The 19,960-nt window shown below is 47.4% G+C and overlaps 1 protein-coding gene and 1 long non-coding RNA gene across 7 annotated transcripts in view; one reads left to right on the top strand and one right to left on the bottom strand.

The window, feature by feature from the left end:
* LOC110556757 (uncharacterized) overlaps window positions 1-19,960 on the bottom strand; it is a 60,628-nt gene that overhangs the window by 20,731 nt on the left and 19,937 nt on the right. For 2 of the 4 annotated variants that reach the window (XR_009586358.1, XR_009586359.1), the window contains exons 3-4: window positions 13,663-13,745; window positions 12,512-12,638 (exon numbers count right to left, since the gene is read on the bottom strand). This is a non-coding gene — a long non-coding RNA (uncharacterized LOC110556757). Of the gene's footprint in view, window positions 1-11,173; window positions 12,349-12,511; window positions 12,639-13,662; window positions 13,746-13,776; window positions 17,038-19,178; window positions 19,374-19,960 lie in introns of those variants that run through there. The other 2 variants (XR_009586357.1, XR_009586360.1) reach the window with 2 other exon arrangements.
* LOC110556754 (paired immunoglobulin-like type 2 receptor beta) lies at window positions 3,809-10,302 on the top strand. Of its 3 annotated transcripts, none has more exons than XM_060367950.1 (4): window positions 3,809-4,029; window positions 4,322-4,622; window positions 6,716-6,898; window positions 9,399-10,302. In XM_060367950.1, the coding sequence occupies exons 1-4, from the start codon at window positions 3,984-3,986 to the stop codon at window positions 9,415-9,417; spliced, it is 549 nt and encodes a 182-aa protein (XP_060223933.1). In that variant the 5' UTR covers window positions 3,809-3,983; the 3' UTR covers window positions 9,418-10,302. The 3 variants fall into 3 exon arrangements, with proteins under 3 accessions (XP_060223933.1, XP_060223932.1, XP_021506354.1); XM_060367949.1 differs by having other exon boundaries at window positions 4,322-4,708; window positions 6,712-6,898; XM_021650679.2 differs by having other exon boundaries at window positions 4,322-4,708; window positions 6,709-6,898.

The following is a 19,960-nucleotide window of genomic DNA, read 5'->3' as shown; positions in this document are numbered from 1 at the left end:
AGACCATTACAAACCAGGGCTGAATTACACACACAGCATGCTGCAAAAACACAATCCTGAATTATATATATATATGTAAAATCCATTAAGACATTACTATAAAATATCTGATGAGCATAAAAATGTTTCATAGCCTTAAATGCTTTTTAAGAAGACATCTATTTTTGCAATATCAAAATAAAGTACCCTTTTCAGGAGTAAAGTCACAAAGCATAACCATAATTTTAAAAGTCAAAACCAAATTTTACCAGTCAACCAATCCAATCTCTAAGATCAATACCAATTTAAAATGAGAGTTGTCTCTAAGTCCACAAGGAAATAGGACGATAAACAAAATTCATTGTGACTAAGAGGTTCTGAATAGTTTTTCTTTGTCCTTCCTCATGCCACATGGCAATTAAGATGGTGTGGACTCACATCACATGGCAGGCCACATGGTTGATACTTAAAAACATCTGTGTTTCTATAGATCTTACAAATATATATATACACACACATATATATGTTTTAACCAAGAGTTTGAATTTAACCTTTAAACATATGCAATAACTGTTCATCTCTAACCAAGACATACAGAGCATATTAACCATTTATGATCAGTCAGAGATAAACTTGTAATGGCCATACATACATTTAAACAGCCATACAACTTTTCTTACTCCACCCAGCCATAATTTCAAGCACTTTGTTCCATTGTCCTGGACAAGCTCGTGTAGCCCGCCCAGCTCCTGGCTGTTCTCAACCTGTTTCATTCCAAAAGCGTGCTCTCACTAATGACCACAGGTTCCCCAGCCTGTAGCGTTGGGAGCATGGGGAAGACAAAGTCACCACAGTACACAGCTGTCTGGTCTTTCTCCATCCATCTACACCAGCCTGCCAGACCAGGAACCATAGAGCAGTGGCAGAGGTGCCAAGACCGTGGCTCCCTTAGCCTTTGGATTGGGCAGGTGCTGCTCTGCTGGGGGCAGGGCTGTTACCACTGGTGTGGGAAGCCGTGGCTATTAGGCTATTAAGTTGCCAAGCCTAAAAGATGGTGCCTGCTGCATGTACTGACTGCTGATAAACAAGTCCATATTTGGTCAAGGCGAGCGTGGCACTGGCCCACTGGCTGCCTGCTGCAGGTCTGATGAGTGAGCGTGGTTGGCTGTGATTGGCTGATGTGGTTGCCTATATAATTGGGAAGGGCCCGGGATACGGGGGGAGAAGAAGCTTACAGGGCTGTTACCCCTGGGATGGTCCAGCCACTGCAATGAGGGTATACTCTGTAGCAGCTAGCTGGCAGGAGCAGTCCCAGACAATTTCATTCCCGGCCCCACCCTCACATACCCACCCATCCCATGACAACCACTGCCAGAGCACACCACCTGAGCACCCTCGATGATCCAGCTGCAGTGGGAAATGATGCAGAGAAAAATTGTGCAGGGGTATGGGGAGGGAGGAATAGCGAGGGGTTCGAAGAAATCTGTCTCAAATTAACCCTCACAGTCCAATACAAAGACACACAAACACAAGAAATAAAATAGAAAGACAAAGACAAAAAAAGTAGCTATGTAGTCTTTCTACAATTGGAAACAGAAGTGAACCCAAAAGCTCAGACTCACAGACTCACAGACTCACAGACTCCTGCCATGGCCTCCCTGCCTTGGATACCAAAAGCACAGAGAGGACAGTAACTGGCAATGGGCTTTTCGTCTACCATGTGGGATTCCAGGTCCACCAAAACACTCCAACTGACAGTGGGATTCCACATCCACAAAAGAGACAGGTAGGATTCCTTGTCTACCCCAAGTCCAGAGATGTCTCCCTTGACCCCCACAGTTGTAACTCTTGATCGTGTCCATTCCTAGCCACATCTTGCTGTGTAAAGCAACACCTCGAGGCTTTTCAGCAGAACCCACATGACAGTAGACAGAAGACAGAGACACTACACAGAGACTCACCAGCCGGCACAATTGAGTGTCTTGGGGCCTGGGGAATCTCAAAATCTCAGTGGAACCTCCAAATGTTGTGCTTAGATTTCAAGACTCAAAAAGACCACCAGGAGTTGAGTCCATTGCAGAACACACAAGGGTTTATTTGATACGAGCTCAAGCCAGGGTCACAAACCTTCCTGTCAAAACGGGAGGAGTACAGACCCAAGGTCTACGGGAATGGGCTTTTTAATGTGAAAAAGACTCAGGCGGGGGTTTCCAAGCCTTGGTATTTCATCATTGGGAAAGGGTTCATTAAGGAAGTTGACTTTTAAAATGACTGGCTTACTTTAGGTGCCAGGATCATAAACGGTTCTGGTCCAGCCATCTGGAGGTTATCTGATCTAGAACAATACCTGGAGTGCGCTGATTAGCTGTTGATAGGGAAAAAGAGCAATAAGCACACTCTGTGGTCACAAGCCAAGCCCCATCTGGGTGGGTTGCCAGGAAATGGTATCTCTGAAGTGCAGTAAGGATGTGGTGAGCCTGATTACTCCATGCAGCAGGCTGAACGTGTCTCAATTAACCAGGTCCTAAACTTTTCCCCAGGACCACAGCCATGCTGCCCTAAGACTCTAATTTTAAACTTGGAACTTCTCAAGAGATGGGCTGCATAATCCCTTGCAGGGAAGCATGGAGAAGGCAATCAATGCCAGGAACTCTGACTGACAAAATGGGAAGTTAACACTATATTTTTTGCTCAAGGACAATGATGCCCCTTGCTCTTGTGCAATCCTGTCTTCCTGCCTCTCAGGGAAATGATGACACCCTGTGTGGGGGGAGGGTAGGATGACCCTCCTACAGAAGTGGCCCCGAGGCCACTACAACCTCTGTGCCACCTTCTTGTCCCCACCCTAGTCAGAAGCCAGCTGTGTCCACTCTGAGAGATGTCCCAGGCTGTGTGTCATGAGTGACACATTGCTGCTCTGAGCCTTCTTTGCTCACTTAATCTAAAGAGGGTTCTGGAATGGCCACAGCTAGTGGGACTCATTGCTAGAGTGTCAGGGAAGGTATCACCTAGCCCTAGCCTTTGAGGTGAGGCTGAGTGAGGACTTGTAGCCAGGCTGAGGCCTCCATATTTTGCAGAAGCCTACAAGGTCCTACTGAGACTACACTTCCCTCAGACCTGCCATTTGATGCTGCATGGCCTGAACTGGGCCTTCCTCTGTAGGTGGAAGGGCACGAAGGGTCTTGCAGAGACAGCACAAGCTTCAGAGTCCCTGTCTGGGTCAGGGGGACTGTCATCTAGGAAGCTATGAAGCCTAGGGACATTATGAACTGAACAGTAGAAAACAGGCCAGGATGGTGAGGGTCCACCAGGTCTTGGTGCAGCCTGAAATTTGTGAGAAGTCACTGAAGAACAGGAAGGGGGCAAAGAGCAGAATAAGGTGTTCAGTTCTAGACTTGGGGGCTGAGGTAGCATCCATTCCAGCACCACCTTCATCAGCATCTCTTAGCAGAGTAGAGGCTCAGTTGGTCAGAGACATGGATCATCTCTTCTCTTTCTGAAAGGGGGTGGGCTGGTCCTGGCAGCCTCTTCCCTAGATGTGGGAGAGCCTTAGACACACAGAGAACCAACAAGACAGGAGAAGGGATGGGAGAGTTGAGAGGGGAGGCAGAGAAAGGTGGGAGAAAGAAGGGGACATCATGGTATAGATGAAGGACATGGCAAACAGGAGCTCAAGGTGGAAGAAAAGAGAAGCCAGCATGGCAACATGAAGGCCATAAATCCCCTCCAGAAATGGGGCCAGGCTTAAAGGCACAGCCACCTCGTCAGAGACCACAAGGGCAGATCTCTTGCACCATAACAAAGAAGACGCCAAAATGTAAAAGGAAGTTGCTGGCCACAGGGAGGTGGAAGTCGGGAGGTCCTGCTCCCGCTGAGTCCTCCACAGGAGATGGTTATGTGTCTCTTAACCCCGGTCATCTCCTGACTTCTGAACAATACCAGGGACCTCCAGAGTCTCCTCCCTGATAGCTCTGCTGTTCTCATTTCCTGGAGAGCCTCTGTCCATGGCTTGGCTCCTGCTTCTGCTGCCGGCAGTGTGTCTGCAAGCTGGTGAGTGTGGGGACCTCACTTTACGGACTGAACCACAGGAATGAACACAGGGCTGGGAAGAGTGGGCTGTCATGTGGACAGGGGTCTGCTAGAGGAGCAGCCAGGCCTCTCTGCCCAAGAAACAGCTCATCCCTCAGAGTGAGCCTGACCCAACCTTCCCTGTCTGTCCTGTCCCAACAGCCCTAGGGACAGTCCTGCCCTTGTCTCACAACTGCCTGTGATGAAGGCTCATGAGGCTCTGGGTTCTCTTTTCGATCCCTTGCTTGACCTCTAATTTCCACATCCTTCCCAGGGAACGCAGCAGGATCCAACAGAGAAAATTCCTATGGGGTGAACCAGCCAGCACGTCTCTCTGGTGTCCAGGGCGGCTCCATCGAGATTCCATTCTCCTTCTACTTCCCCTGGGAGTTGGCAGAATTTCCTCAGATGAGTATAGCCTGGAGATGGAAGCACTTCCATGGGGACTTTATCTACAACTCCACCATAGGTTTCATACACAGCCATTTCAAGAACAGGTTCACCCTGAGCTGGACACAGGGTCAGAAATATGGAGTCCTCAGAATCCTGAACCTTCAGGAGGATGACGAAGGCATGTATTTCTGTAGAGTTCATCTGCAGTCAACAGAAGGCTTAAAGATTTTGCAGTCATATAATGGCACCCGACTCATCATCATCCGCGGTGAGGCACCCTGGCTCAGGCTTTGATGCCTCTGGCTTCCTTGTCCCTACATGTCACCTCAGGCTCCACAACTCTCAGCTTTGTTTCATATTCCTTTATCTAGGCTCTCCCACATCTCTGTCAACAGCATTGTTTCTCATAGTTGTGACACGCCTTTGCTTCCTCTTCTGCCTTGTCTGACATTCTCTCTTAAGAAGAACAACACCCCACTCTAAGCTTCAGCAGCTGCCTCACTCACAACTCACTCCCTTGTTCCCAATCTAACCCTGCAGTCCTGCCCACAGCCATTTCCCATGGCCTAAAGGGAGACTAACTCCTCAAGGATGTCCCTGACTCTCCTGGGCCTGTGTCAGGGCTCCCATTGGTCCCCACATGCAGGTCTCCTCACAGCTCCAGCCTAAGCCCAGAACACACAGTAGGTCCCACTGGATGTTCTTGGAGGTGGAAACTGCCCCCTGGCACCTCAGTGTCATTTCCCCTCCTAGCTGCACAGGACACCTCTGTCACCTCTCCTTACCCACCCCTTGTCTCCTCTCCATGTCCCAGCACACCTCTCTCCCTCCTTCCCTCACCTCACCCACACAAGCCCTCAGGCTCTGCAGTAACATGTCCCCATTTTCAGGCTGAGGCTGCTCTGTGTTGTGGTCCCTGATGCAGAAGTAACTGTGTTCTCTCCACATGGAGCCCTGAGGAGCAGCCTTGACACTGTGTCCTACACATGGTCCCACAGGAACTGGGGACTCCGAGCTGTGGTGTTTATCTCGACCTTGATCTGTGGCTCTTTTTCTGTCTTTTTAATTTTGGGGGATTATTTATACCATTATTATAGGATTTTTACACAGCAGTGTTTCAGCACTTAGCCATGGCTCTCCTAAAACTATGAAGAAAAAAGGCCAACCTTGAACTCACAGAAATCCGCCCAGCCCCCACCTCCTTGTGCCGACATTAGAGGCATAGCTCTCTCATGAGAGAACGCCCACAGCACAGTGTTCTGTGCAGTCTGCAGCTTCCAAGGAAGGGAGGAAAGGAGCAGTTTCATGGTCTAGCTCAGGGGTTCTCACCCTCCTTATGCTGTAACAAATTCCTCATGCTGTGATGACCCAAGGAAGAAAACTGTGTCATTATTACTGGATAATTGTAATTTTTCTACTGTTGTGAATCATAGTGTAAATATCTGATATACAGAATGCCTGATTTGCACCCCTGCAGGGGAGTGACCCACAGACTGAGAACCTCTGCTCTAAAATTTCCAGATAGGTAAATATTGAGGATGTAATCTGCAGTGATGTTTAAGAGCAAAGAAATGTACCTGACTTCACACTGAGTAATACATGTCCAGCTAAAATAACGTATTTTCTAATACACATTTTCATGTATACGGTGTGTGTGGACACGTGGGTCTGTTAAGTCAGAGATGTGTGTGTGTGTCTGTGTGTGAGTGTGTGTGTATATGTGTGTTCATGTTTGCACATTACTTCATGTGGAGCCTAGAGGAGGGTCTCAGGTGCTACACACATTATTTTTGTGAAGAGGCTTTCTTGCTGGCTTCAAGTTTGAAAACTCAGCTCTGTGTGCTGTGGAACTACATACATAGATCAGGCTGGCTTTGAACTCACAGAAATCTGCCTGCCTTTGCCTCTTGGGAGTCATTCCCTCCTCACCTGCTCTTCATGTGAACACAAACTATTAAACTCAGATGCCAAGGCATGAGCAACAAGCCCGCTATGGACTAATCAGAGCTGTGTGTTACACACTTATGTCAAAAGTCCCTGGGTTTCTATGGCTTAGTTATCTGGGAACAAACGCAAATCTGAAGACACAGTCAGGACAGTTGGTAGTGTGCATTTGAGCTTGCTGTCCTGAGCCTCAGCTTTCAGCATTTACTCCCCTCTCTGTGTGGACTTCTGACAGCTGCACCCATCCCACATAAGAGACAGAGGTGACACTCAGCCCTCCCTCCTTCCTCCAGGAGGATGTGCTCACTTCTCACTTCTCCCCAGCAGGCAGCACCACCATGAGGAGCCCCTCCACCCTCCCCTCTGCAGTCACCACAGCTGGAATCAGGGACACAGAGGGCCAGAGGAACCCTTCACTGGTGATCCTGAGAGCCATGCTCGGGATGGTGGTGGCCAAGGCAGTGCTCATAACCGCCATCTCTGTGTTGCTGATCTTCCTCTGGTGGAAGAAAAGGTGAGTGTCCAGGACAGGCCCTCACCTGAGTGTCCCCACTGGGAGTGTTCTCAGCTATGGGGGATGGAGAAGGGCCTGTACAGGGAACAGAAAGAGAACAGAAGGACAAAAGGTGGGTGAACTCAGCAAGGACTAACTCTGGCCTACTGTCCTTCTAGACCAGCTGGGAGTCAGAGGAGCAAATGCGGGTGAACACAGCGCCAGCTTTTAAGGCCTGCAAGGAGGCATACAGCAGCCTCAGGGCCAGCTGCTCACTGGGAAGGAGCTGTGGTCTCAGGGAGACCAGCATTCAGGGACAACACCTCACAGGAAGGGAAACCTAGGAAAATAGACAGCTTAGAGAGTTGGGGATATGTGATATAGTAGATGTTGAGAGCATGGTGTGCAATAGACTCACATATAAAAAGACAATGTGAAGGAAGAACCTGAAGACTCAAAGAGGCAAGGTTAAAGATATTTTTATAAAACTGTTTGTTTTTCACTGTTGTCTTAACCCTGGTATCATGCAAAGCATTGAGACTCCATTATATTTGTTTAATAATAAGTTTCACAAAAAAGAACTGAGCAGTTGTTGCTCAATTCTAAATCCTGTACACTAATCTAGTTTCTTTCCAGTTAACATCCCAGAGATATTTGCATTTTGTAGGTTTCCTTTCTGAGCTCTCTCCTGGTCCCTCCTGGACATCTGCCTGTCTCTCACTATACTGGTTTAATCCCCTACTTCTTCCTCTATCTTTTCTTCACCGGGCTGACAAAAAATGCAGCCCTCTTCGCTCCCCTGCTCATAGACCTGCTATAAGCTGCTTTATTGCTATATCAGGGTACAACTGGGAAACACTGTTTGTACAACATTATGACAGGAGAGTCAACAACACAAAAGATTTGTAGTCTGAAAATGTAACACTCTTGAGTGAAATTGCAAAACAGCCAGTGTGATGGCTCAGTCATGAAGTGTTTGACCCACAAACACAAGGGCATGAATTTCTTTCCCCACACCCACATAAAGTGTCGGCAGATTCTTACACAGGCAGAGACACTGGGATCTCACTGTGCTTTACCTACTGGGAAGACCAGAGCCAATGACAGACCTGTCTCAGGAGCTATGGTGGAGAGCTCCTACAGGACAGTTCCCAGGGTTGTCCACTACCATGCACATGTGTGTGCACATATGCCAACATTCACATATATGTGTGTACTGCCTGACAATAAACTTTTTAATAGTGAAGGAAACACTAAATCAGGTAAAGATATTCCCAGATGCCAGAGACAGCTGCAAAGTTGAAGAGTACCTGAGTGGGGAGTGAGGATGGAGAGAAATGAAGCAAGAATAAGGAATCAGCTAGAGAAGACTATCTGTAAATACTGAAGCCCAGAGTTCACTCAACAGCTCCTTTTTATAGACAAATAAAACAAGTTATATTAGCACAAGGAAGGGGTTCATATCAAACTTGTGTTCTTAGACTACCACTCTGTAAAACAAAAATGGTCCAAGGTCATACAAACAAGTTAAACAGCTTGGGAAAACATCTCGTTTATACCTGTCTCAAGGCCAGAGTGAAAACATGTGCTTCAATGAATACTCAATAACAAAGCAGCTTGCCAAGCAAGCAGCTCTCAACAACCAGAATAAAATTTTATACATTATGACATTGCAACAACAACAACAAAAAATCTAAAAATTCAATGCAATCCCTACTCCCATTCCAGTTACATTTTGGAAAGATAAACTATTTGTCTTCTAACTTTCACAAGTATTCTAAGAAACAAAAATAGAGACACAGTGACAGACACCCTAATCCAAGCACAGAAATAGAGAAAAGAATCACTTCAAAGCCCTGCAGTTACACAGGAAGTTCAAACCCAACAAGGACTCCACAAGACTTTGTACACACAAATGAGAGCCCACTGTGGACACGGTTGAGAGCAGATTTAAGGCCAGGGAGAATGGAAGACACAGGACAGAGGCAGAGATGAGCAGGGAGTGTGATGGAAACCCAGACATAAAGACTTGACTGTGCAGCCCCTGGCAGCAGAAGGGCACAGCCTCCAATAGGAAAGAGGAGCAGCTGAGAGGTGGGACAGCAGCAGCCTGGGAGGAAGCAGAATGCTGACCAGGATTCAAACCAGGAGGCAGAATCTGCAGGGAGGCAGCAGCCTGCACTCAGAGGGAAAGCTGGAGAGACAGGCTCCAGGGAGGGAAAAGGGAGGCATCATGGGGAGTGCACAGGAGGGAAAGAGGGAAGGGACAAGTGGTCAGGGGAAGGAACAGGGACACAGGACATGGCCATGGCTCCGGGACCAGCAGAGCTTTGCCCTGTGTTGAGCAGGACAGCTGAAGACTGGCCTCAGGTCCTGCTGATTTTTACACCTGTCCCTGACTGGCTGCTGAGAGCTGTTTGCTGCCCTGAGCCCCTCATGTTGTCTGAAGACAGAGAACAGCTGAGAGGCAGCATGGAGGACCAGCATGGCTGCCACACTGACACTGTTTCTTCCCCTACAGGCAGCAGACTGAAGCCTAAACTCCAGGCAACAGAGCCCTCATCCCACGGAGCAGCTGAGGGGCTGGTTGGGAGGTTTGTTAGGGAGAGGCCTGCCAGGGGCCAGAGAGATGGTCCAGTCAGAGATGCATTACTCATGGGGAGAAGGACCGTATTTAGGCCCTGAGCATCCACATTGTAAGCCAGGGATGGGCAGGAACTTGTAATCCAGCCCTGGACAAGCAAGAGACAGGCAGAGTCATGGGGCTGGATGTCCAGCTACTCTAGACTAATCGGTGAGTTCCAGGCCAATGAGAGTCCAGGTATTTAAAACCATGAGGATTCCTCAGATGAAAAATCATAGACATAACATTTTTCTAAATTTATTTCAATTATGAATTTTAAAATTATAAATAAATGGACATAAAATATTGTGGGTCAATGAGATAGCTCAGGTGGAAGAGGAGCTTTCCACCAGTACGCTGAAATGGCTGTGATTCCTGAGGACACAAAAGTTACAAAGTGAACAGTGACTGTTGAAAGAGTGACTCCCTCTCATGGTCACACACAGGTGCCTGGTGAGAGACAATGTTGGTGAGTCCTCAGCAAACAGACCTCCAGGTGTCAGGATCTCTCACCAGGGAGGGGAGCTGACATCACAGTAGTGACTGGTGGCCTCACACCCTGCATCCCACCCTTTCCTTGTGTTCTCCCTGAGAATCAGAGCATGTGGCTGCAGGATGGTGCTGGGAATATCCCTCCGTGGACAGCTAGAAGAGAACCCCACGTCTGCCATGTGGGCTCTGATTTCCTGTCCTGGGATCCCAGGTCATCCTGTCTGTATGTGGCCCTGAGAGCTGGGCTGTGCTGTTCTCTGTCTGTTCCTGGAATCAATAACACTTTTAATAAATGTCTTTCTCCCAGAAATCCTTCTCAGAGTCTCTCCTATCCCTGCTCTCATACATACCCCATATGGGACTCTCAGAGAGTGGAAGATTGTATCCAGGACACAAGTCACAGGGAGAGAGGCAAGGACCATGGTACACACTGAGATCCACTGCCTGAGAATCCTGCCTCCTCTCTCCCTTACTCCCTGACACTGGCATCTCGTTCACAGCCTCACCCTCCATGCTCCACATCAGGCCACACACCATGGCTGCTTCGGTCCCATGTTGGCTTCTTTTCTCACTAGTCAAAATATATGCCCTCACTTCCTTATTTCCTGTCTTGTTGATATTCTGGCCTCTGGGATCTCTCCTAGGACAGGACTTCTGTCCCAAGTCCAGTCTGTCCTAACATTTCATTGTCAGAGGGTCAGCTTATACCTAAGAGAATGCTGGGGCCCAGGACAGCATCCTGACTGCCCCATAAGACTGGAACCAGGCTGCTCTTACAGGCAGAAGTCGTTCCTGGCCATGCCTGGTAGAGATGGCCAATCACAGGGAGGCATAAATGCAGCTCTTATTCCTCCAGCCACAAGACCCAAATGTACCTCAGTCACAGCTCTGGTCCAAGTCATTGCCAACCACACCAGCATCTCTGGAGGCAGAAAAGCCATTACTCAAATGGTCATGTGACCTAACAGGTCCTTTTCCATTGTCCAATAGGGGAAAACCACAACGGGGCCACAGCAAGGATTTACACAGAACCAACATTGTCAACAGGTGCTGAATCCCTGGTCAGACACAAGTAGGGAGACTGGGTTTCTGATCTTCCTCAAGAAAACATTATGGTCCTACTGGGGAGCAGACATTGGGTTCTCACCTGGTACCAGGGTTTGAGTTTGTGTCTCTGGCCTGAGCCAGTCAGGAAGAATGTGAGTAGAGGAAGCCGGCCATGGTGGCACAGGCCTGTGCAGGGCATTGTCAGGAAGTAGAATCTGAGGAGTCACAGAGCCTGGCCTGGGCAGCCATGTTCACCCATGATGAAGACTGTGACAGCTAATCAAATGTGTAGGAGCCTTCAATGATTTGTGTGCTCATACATGTCTAACCCAGAGGACAACCTCAGTCATTGATACTCAGGACTCCATCCACCTGGACAGTCAAACCTAGGATTCTGTGCTCACCCAGATGGTATATTGATATGGGGGTTTGTTCTTTTGGTTTGGATTTCTGTTTTGGTTTTCTGGAGACAGAGAAGATGGATCTATAGACCAGGCTAGCTCCAAACTCTCAGAGATCCATGTGTCTCTGCCTCTCACAAGTTAGAATTAGAGTCACATATGACCAATCACACTTAAGGTTTATTTTTCAAATTAGATTTACTTGTTATTCTGTGGCGTCAGGGCACGCTTGTACCTGAGACACACCAAGGTCCCAACACTGCAGTGACACTCCCCGTGGTCACAGGTATGCAAAAGCCCCTGTGTGCACACCAGAACCCCAGGCTGCTCTTCCACAGAATGTCCCCTCCCTGGGGAAAGCAGCATGGCTGCGGGACCCAGTCACTGGTTTGGGGAAGCAGGACACACTGCAGGAGACTATCCACAGCATCATGGACAGAAATCAAAGCCACAGCAGGGTGTCCATGGGGATCCAACTGAGTCCAGACTGGAAGCAGAGCAGAGCCCAGGACTTGGGTTAGGGAGCCAGCAGGGGGCAGCAGTGGGGCTGAGCACAGGGCAGCTGGGGTCCTGCTGAACCTGCCAGGGCTGCAGTATGAGTGTGCTGGGACAGAAGCTGACATGTGGCCGTCCTGTCAGGTCCAGACCCTCCTTGGGAGAGTCAGACATCAGCTGACCTGTTACCCACAGACCCTAGACAGTGAAGGAAAGGAGATGGAACCTGAAGGAGAAAACTCATGCCCAGGAGTCACCCTCGCAGACCTTGCGGAGGGTAAAGACGGGGTCCCCTGGTACAGTGCTCACTTGCCTGGCATGCTCAGAACCAGGATTGTCCCTGCAGCAGCAGAGGAAGTGGCATGATGGTGCACACCTGTAATCCAGCTCTTGGGAGGCCCAGACAGCAGCATCTGGAGGGGTTCAAGGTCAACTTCATAACCAGTTCAAGGATCAGTTTGGGGTAATTAAGGTCCATTTTAAAAACTCAGAAACAAACAGATAGAAAGTACGTTGTGACAGATACAGTTGGCCCAGACCCCTCTCCTGACTGACTGTCCATCTGGGGTAACTCACCTAGAGCCTCTGTTCCTCGGCTTCCCTGAGAGTAGGATGGATACAGAAGTGTCTCCATGTGCAGCTGGCTGGGAGGCCAGGAGAGTTTGTGTCAGGCTCAGGTCAAGGGATCTGAGGACCGTGGGCCCTGGGAGGAAGGCAGAGAAAGCAGACTTGAGAGTGTTTTGCCTAGACAGTAAGACCACAAAACACCACCAGGTGTGAAGTCCATAGCTGAACACAAGGGTTTATTTGATACAAACTGCAGTCCAGGTGGCAAACATTCCTGTAGAAATGGGAGAGGAGTGAGGCCATGAGGTCTAAAGGATCACAGTTTTTAAAGGAAAAAAGACTCAAGTGGGCATTTCCAAGCCTTGGCATTTCATAATTGGGTAATGAGTTCATGAGGAAGTTGACCTTTAAAATGACTAGATTGTTTGGGGAATCAAGACTGTAGATGGGGTTGGAGAGGTGGCTCAGCGGTTAAGAGCACTCACTGGCTGCTCTTCCAGAGGTCCTGAGTTCAATTCCCAGCAACCACATGGTGGCTCACAACCATCCATAATGTGATCTGATGCATGCCTTCTGGCATGCAGATTCATATATATAAATAAAATAAATCTTAAAAAAAAAAAAAAGACTGTAGATGGTTCTCCTACCATCTGGAGCATATCTGATAGAGAACAATGCCTGACGTGTGCCGATTGGATGTTGTTGGGGAAAAAGAGTGGTTAGCACATTCTGTGGTCACAAGCCAGGGCCCTTCTAGGAGGGTTGCCAGGAATCAGTATCTTTTAAGTGCAGGAAGGAATGTGGAAAGCCAAATTACTCACTACAGAGAGCTGGACATGTCTCAATTGACCTGGTCCTAGGCTTTTATCTAGGACCACAGTCATGCTGCCCGAAGACTCTATTTTTAAAGTTAGGAGCTTGCATTACCCCTTTTCTAGAGGATACTATATTGAATCCTCCAGATGTGTCCAAGAGCTAGCATGACCAGAAGAAATACATCGAAGGCTCTATTTTCTGATGTGTCAATTGATACTATAGGAACCCATTTAACCCTATGCCAGGGAGCAGCTTTAGATATATCATTTCAGCATGTTAGGTGGGATTTTGAGCAAAGGCCTCTTCTTCTGAAATTAATTCAGTGTAGACAAGAGTACCATTACCATCAGGGTCCAGGAAGGGTGAAATGCCAGCCACAGGGTGGGCACTGGTGCAGTCCTCAGAAGTGTCTGGTTAGTTGATCCACCTGGAGAGTCAGGGAGCAAACATGTCAGCTTACAGCAAGTCCATATTTCAGCTTGCAGTCCATATCTGATCCCCAAATAGATTCTGTCAGCCAGGTGAACATCTTCTGAGAAAAATTCAGACTAGAGATACAAGTTAAAATTTGTCTAGTAATTAGGAAAAGTGAGGAATCCCAAGACAAAGGGAAAAACTCATCTGGGGTCTGTTTGAGCTATGCCAGATCCAGGTCTTCTGAGTTTTTGATTTTCTGAAACTCTTATCAATTTTAGTTTCCTAAAGAAAGTATATTGTATCACCATTGTATCAAGATCCATACTTTAGAAAGAGCAGTTAACAGGTGTCTATGAGACAGCAGGAGTAGATTCATGCCATTAAGATTTCATAAGAGCTACAGCTTTTGGGTCAGATAAACACACATTAGACAGATGTGTTTAGCATGATGAGAGGCACCTATAAGTTTATCTCCAGAAGACAATCAAAAGGAAATTAAGATCTCAAGCTTGTGACTTAATAATAACCACTCAGTGCTCCATCAACTCATCAGAACTCTATTGATCCATGTCCTAACTCTGAACTTCTGAAATCTTATATGATAAGCACAACAATAGCAGACGGGAGGGAGAATCTGATATATCTCCCAATTCTTTTATATCACTACAATTTACATTCACATACCTTAAAACACCTTTTTAGACCCTCCAATCTTTCTTGAACTTATCAACTTTGAAACATTTTCCTAGACCATTAAACAATTTTTTATATCCTCATAACTTAAACTTTCATATCCTCCTACTTTACATAAACTTTGCATTTTTCTGTGCAGTTTTTCACTCAAAGACATAGGCAATTAATATGAAGCTTGTGCCCAAGGCAACCTTCTTTACTTTTCTAAATAAAAGATCTAGTACTTAGTAGTTCTAACTAGCTAATGAATAGACTGATGAACTTACAGTGGATCTAATTGTCTGCATTTAGCAGCAAAGCTATCATTAGCCTAGCTTAGCCATCAATGTGATCAGAGATCTGAGAAATTATAAGCTATATATATGTACAAATCAAAAGGACAGTGACGACTAGTCAGTCCACCACCTAGGCTGTTGTCCCTGGTTCCTGTGGCATCATGACCAGAGGTAGTCTGGCGATTAGGCACAGGAGAGAATGTTTCTGTGGAAAAAAGAACATGAGAGAATGGACTCAGAGAGATGGTCCAGTCAGAGAAGCATTGCTCATGGGTAGGAGGACCATAGTCAGACCCTGAGCAACCACATTATAAGCCAGAGGTGGGCAGGAACTTGTAATTCCAGCCCTAAACAAGCAAGAGACATGGAGAGTCTTGGGGCTGGATGTCCAGCTATGCTGAACTAACTGGTGAGTTCCAGGTCAGCAAGAGTCCATGTCTTTAAAAACATGTGGATTCCTTTGGTGATGAATCATGGATGTAACATTTTTCTAAATTTATTTCAATTATGGATTTTGAAATTATAAATGAATGGACATAAAATATCATGAGTCAGTGAGATAGCTCAGGGGGAAGAGGAGTCTGCCACCAGCCTGCTGACCTAAGTTTACTTCCTGGGGACCCAAATAGTACAAAGTGAACAGTGACTCTGGAAAATGACTCCCTCTCAGGGTCACACACAGGTGCCTGGGGAGACCTTGTTGGGGAGACCTTAACTAACAGACCTCCAGGTGACAGGATCTCTCACTAGGGAGGGGAGCTGACATCACAGTAGTGACTGATGGCCTCACACCCTGCTTCCCACCCACTTCTCTGCCTCCTGCCTGGGAATCAGAGCACATGCCTGCAGGATGGTGCTGGGAACATCCGTCCTTGGACAGATAGAAGAAGAGAACCCGATTTCTGCCATGTGGGCTCTGATTTCCTGTCCTTGGACCTACGTCATCCTGTTTGTATGTGAACATGTGAGCATGACTGTGCTGTACCCTGTGTGTCCTGGAGTCAATAACACTTTTAATAAATGTCTTTCTCCCAGAATTCCATCTCACAGTCTCTCCTGACCCTGCTCCCATACACCCCATATGGGGCTCTTGGAGAGCTGAAGATTACATCAGGACAGAAGTCACAGGGAGAGAGGCAAGGACTGTTGAAAGCCGTGTGATCGGCTCGCCAACAAGAACGCACGCGGACACAAGGATCCTTCTGCAACAGGCTTTATTACAGTCAAGAGATGAAAGGAGGAGAGAGCCTCGGGACTGCCCCCACAAAGCTCGGGGCGGCAGCGCAGCCACGGCACAGGCCCGGCCACCTCGCGGGCGCGGGCGGCGCTCGCATCGGCCAACAGACGCCACGGCGGGCAACCCCCGGGCGGGGAGAGATGGAGGAGTTAGCCCCAAAGTGTCGCTGTTTATATAAGCCCTGGTTGCACCTAAGTGACGTGTCATACCCTGATTGGCTGCTCACTCTTCACCCCTGGGCAGTGGCTTGGCGCGCTTTTGCAACCCGCACATGCGTCCTGGAGGTCTTTACAGTTCTGAGGGCGGATGTCTGCTCCACTAGATGGCGCCTGAGTCTCAGCTCACCACATCTCCCCCTTTTGTTTTAAATATAGCAAGTCCCCTTCTGCCGACGAGGTGCTGTGCCAATTTATTTGAGAGCATAACCAATGTCTGAGTCTGGTGGAAGGCATTGCTCAGCCCTTACCCGTCATTGGAGCAACCTCCTCACAGCGAGGCTGTCCTGTCTTAGGTGGGCGGAGACTTATTTGCACTCTTCAGTCACTGACTTTCCAGACCGTTTGATTTTTATACTCATGAGGAGACAACATGGAATCACACCCATCCCCGTGCAATGGGAACATGTCCCCGGGAGTGCAAGGGCTGCTAATCCAGTCTCATCCAATTTTGTGGCACTACAACTACAAAGGCAGAGGTAACCTTGCTGTTTATCATTCTTTTAACATGGAAAGCCAAACCTTGGGAGACAAGCCTTGCTCTAGGGCTGCTAGTGCTTGTGCCATCACCACCTTGTCAAACACAAACACTTGTTTGTGTTGGGTTTTGAGTTTGCAGAACAACCAGAGTAAAAACACTAAGCCACAACATAATGCTGCACCAAACATTCCAACCCCCACCCAATCTTTAAAATAAGAAAAGACGGAAGAAACCCAGGATAATAAGCCATCTGTGAGCGATGAATCCACTCGAGTAGAATTAGTGGTCACCATCGCCGCCCTTAATTCTTCAAGTAGTAGCAGGTGTATTTGTTGAAAGATCATCTTCAGCTGTCACGAGCTTTCACGTGAGGCGCTCTGGTACCCAGAATGGATTGTTTTCTTCCTGTGGGAAAACACAGACAGCTCCCCTGGATCTTATTAAAATAGGATCCGGGCCTTTCCATTGACCAGTTAACACATCCTTCCATTTAACCATTTCCTTAGGCCTATCAGGCTCTAAGCAGTGGCGATCAGCCGCCGAGTGGCCCTGACTGTCCAAATTTAAAAAATTGAGAGTAAAGAGTGCCAAGGAAAAAGTCACTCATGGCACTGAGGGCAGAGCCTCCTCGACTCCCCCTTTTTGTTTTATTAAGTAGGATTTTAGAGTGCGATGAGCATGTTCAATAATGCCCTGTCCCTGAGGGTTATATGGGAGACCTGTTAGGTGGGTCACTCCCATTTGATGACAATACTGTCCAAATTTTTGAGAAGTATAGGCTGGCCCATTGTCAGTTTTTAGAATTTTGGGCTTTCTCCAGGCACTCCATGCCTCCAGGCAATGTTGAATAACATGGGCTGCCTTTTCTCCAGTCAGGGGAGAAGCAAACATAACTCCAGAGCAAGTATCAATGGAAACATGCAAATATTGAAGTTTACCAAAAAATGAAATGTGGGTAACATCCACCTGCCACACTTGTAGCGGACGGATTCCTCTGGGATTAATCCCAACATGAGGCATAGGTAAGAACTGACAACAATTTTGACATTGGGTAACAATATTTCTAGCTTTTTTCTAGTTATGTCAAATCGATGATGCAATGTCTCAGCTGTAACATGAAATTTTTTATGAAACTCCTTAGCCAATTTTAAATTTGAAAGGAGGGCAAATGCAATCATCTTTGTGGCTCGATCTGCCAGGTCGTTTCCACGGGACATGGGCCCCAGTAGACCGGAATGAGCCCTAATATGTGTAATAAAAACAGGGGATTTTCTGGTAATTAAGGCAAACTGAATCCTTTGAAAAAATTTTGCAAGCTTGCTAGACGCTTTAATCAATCCAGCAGGCTCTAAGATTTTGGTTGCATTTACCACATAACTAGAATCAGAAACAATATTGAAAGGACCTGGAAATTTTTCCAAAACTTTTAGCACTACTAAACATTCTACAATTTGAGGCGAGGTCTCATGATATTGCTTAGAAACAACTTTATTATTAACCACATAAGCTCCCACTCCTGTTTTTGAGTTTTTGACCCATCTGTATAAACCACCAGTCCATCCCGACGTGGTTCCTGAGACGAGAAAGGAACCTACTTCTGAAATTTGGACCTTTTCAGTGGCAATATGCAATTCCCATTGTTGCAGGGTTTTTTGCAACAAAGGATATGGCATTAAAATTGAACAGTACCTGAACAACATGGTGGCAAACTCGTGGCTCCACCCTCTTTATCTCCAGACCAGTATGGCGGCTGGCCACGTGCAACGGAACTCAGCTGGAAACCCTAAACAAACATGGCAGCCAAACTACAGTTTTACGTGCTTTTCATTGTTGAACCATCATGGTGACAGGCCATGTGCTAGCATTAGCACAGGCTGCGACTGACAACACCAAGTACAGCCATTAGGTGGTGCTGATACAGTAAACACTGTGGAGCATCTATAATCCCCCACAACCAAAAGTTCTTAGTGATTAAACAAGCTTTAGAATTAACTGCTGCCTCCTTGCCCGAATCAAAGATGGCGCCAGCCATGTGGGGCGAGGCCTCCTTGTCCGAACTAAAGATGGTGCCGGCCACATGGAAATCTCTGATATACCCCAAGGTCCCGCCCATTTTTCCCAAAGCCAAGATGGCTGCGCCCAGGCATTTAGCGGGAATTTTAATTTTATTGGATAAAGAGGCTTTTCTTTTGGGTTTTTACTTCTCCTTTTACCTTTCTCTCCCAGGGCGTTCTTTCCCTTACCTCTCGCTTCTGTGGCTTTAACATCCCCAGAAGGGCCTTTTTTCTTAGAGATGCCTTTATTTCTATCTATTGGGGCCCCTAATCTTTTGTCAAGTTCTGTTTCTGACATGCCGTCTTGTATCTCCTCTAACACTCCCTTAGTGCCTACTCTTAGCCTTTTGTTAATCTCTTCCCTTCCGAGGCTGCCCTCAAGCTTGTACGAAACCAAAAGAAAGAGGACGAGGGCAACGGTCACAACAGGGAAGGCAATAAGGGCTTCTGCTAGCTGAAATGAAAAATGAGATAAATCAAGATCAAACATGCCTCTCAGGATTAACCTCGATGTTGCAGTTCTGAATCCTTCCCGCAAATGGGGGCTCTCCTCGATACCGGCGGTGGCAGGCTCCCTGCTTTCCGGGTGGTTCGTTCCCGGGTTTCGGCACCAGATGTTGAAAGCCGCATGATCGTCTCGCCAGCAAGAACGCACACGGACACAAGGATCCTTCTGCAACAGGCTTTATTACAGTCAAGTGATGAAAGGAGGAGAGAGGTTTATTAGGAGAGGCCTGCCAGGGGCCAGAGAGATGGTCCAGTCATAGAAGCATTGCGCATGGGGAGAAGGACCATAGTTTAGGCCCTGAGCACCCATATTATAAGCCAGGGATGGGCATGAACTTGTAATACAGCTTTCGACAAGCAAGAGACAGGCAGAGTGATGGGACTGGATGTCCAGCTACTCTAGACTAATTGGTGAGTTTCAGGCCAATGAGAGTCCAGGTATTTAAAACCATGAAGATTCCTCTGGTGACAAATCATGGACGTAACATTTTTCTAAATTTATTTCAATTATGAATTTTAAAATTATAAATAAATTGACATAAAATATTGGGAGTCAGTGAGATAGCTCAGGTGGAAGAGGAGCTTCCCACCAGTACGCTGACCTGGCTGTGATTCCTGAGGACACAAAAGTTACAAAGTGAACAGTGACTGTGGAAAGAGTGACTCCCTCTCATGGTCACACACAGGTGCCTGGTGAGAGACAATGTTGGTGAGTCCTCAGCTAACAGACCTCCAGGTGCCAGGATCTCTCACCAGGGAGGGG

Source organism: Meriones unguiculatus, chromosome 15 (genome assembly GCF_030254825.1).
Source record: "Meriones unguiculatus strain TT.TT164.6M chromosome 15, Bangor_MerUng_6.1, whole genome shotgun sequence".
NCBI lineage: Eukaryota > Metazoa > Chordata > Mammalia > Rodentia > Muridae > Meriones > Meriones unguiculatus.
The sequence above is the reverse complement of the archived record's forward strand: the minus strand, read 5'-3'. Positions and strand labels throughout refer to the sequence as shown.

Excerpts from the sequence above, each read along its gene's own strand:
- LOC110556754 (XM_021650679.2), top strand. The coding sequence starts at position 3,984 with ATGGCTTGGCTCCTGCTTCTGCTGCCGGCAGTGTGTCTGCAAGCTG. Across the intron at positions 4,030-4,321 it reads GGCAGTGTGTCTGCAAGCTG|GGAACGCAGCAGGATCCAAC; the intron begins GTGAGTGTGGGG and ends CATCCTTCCCAG. Across the intron at positions 4,709-6,708 it reads CCGACTCATCATCATCCGCG|CAGGCAGCACCACCATGAGG; the intron begins GTGAGGCACCCT and ends ACTTCTCCCCAG.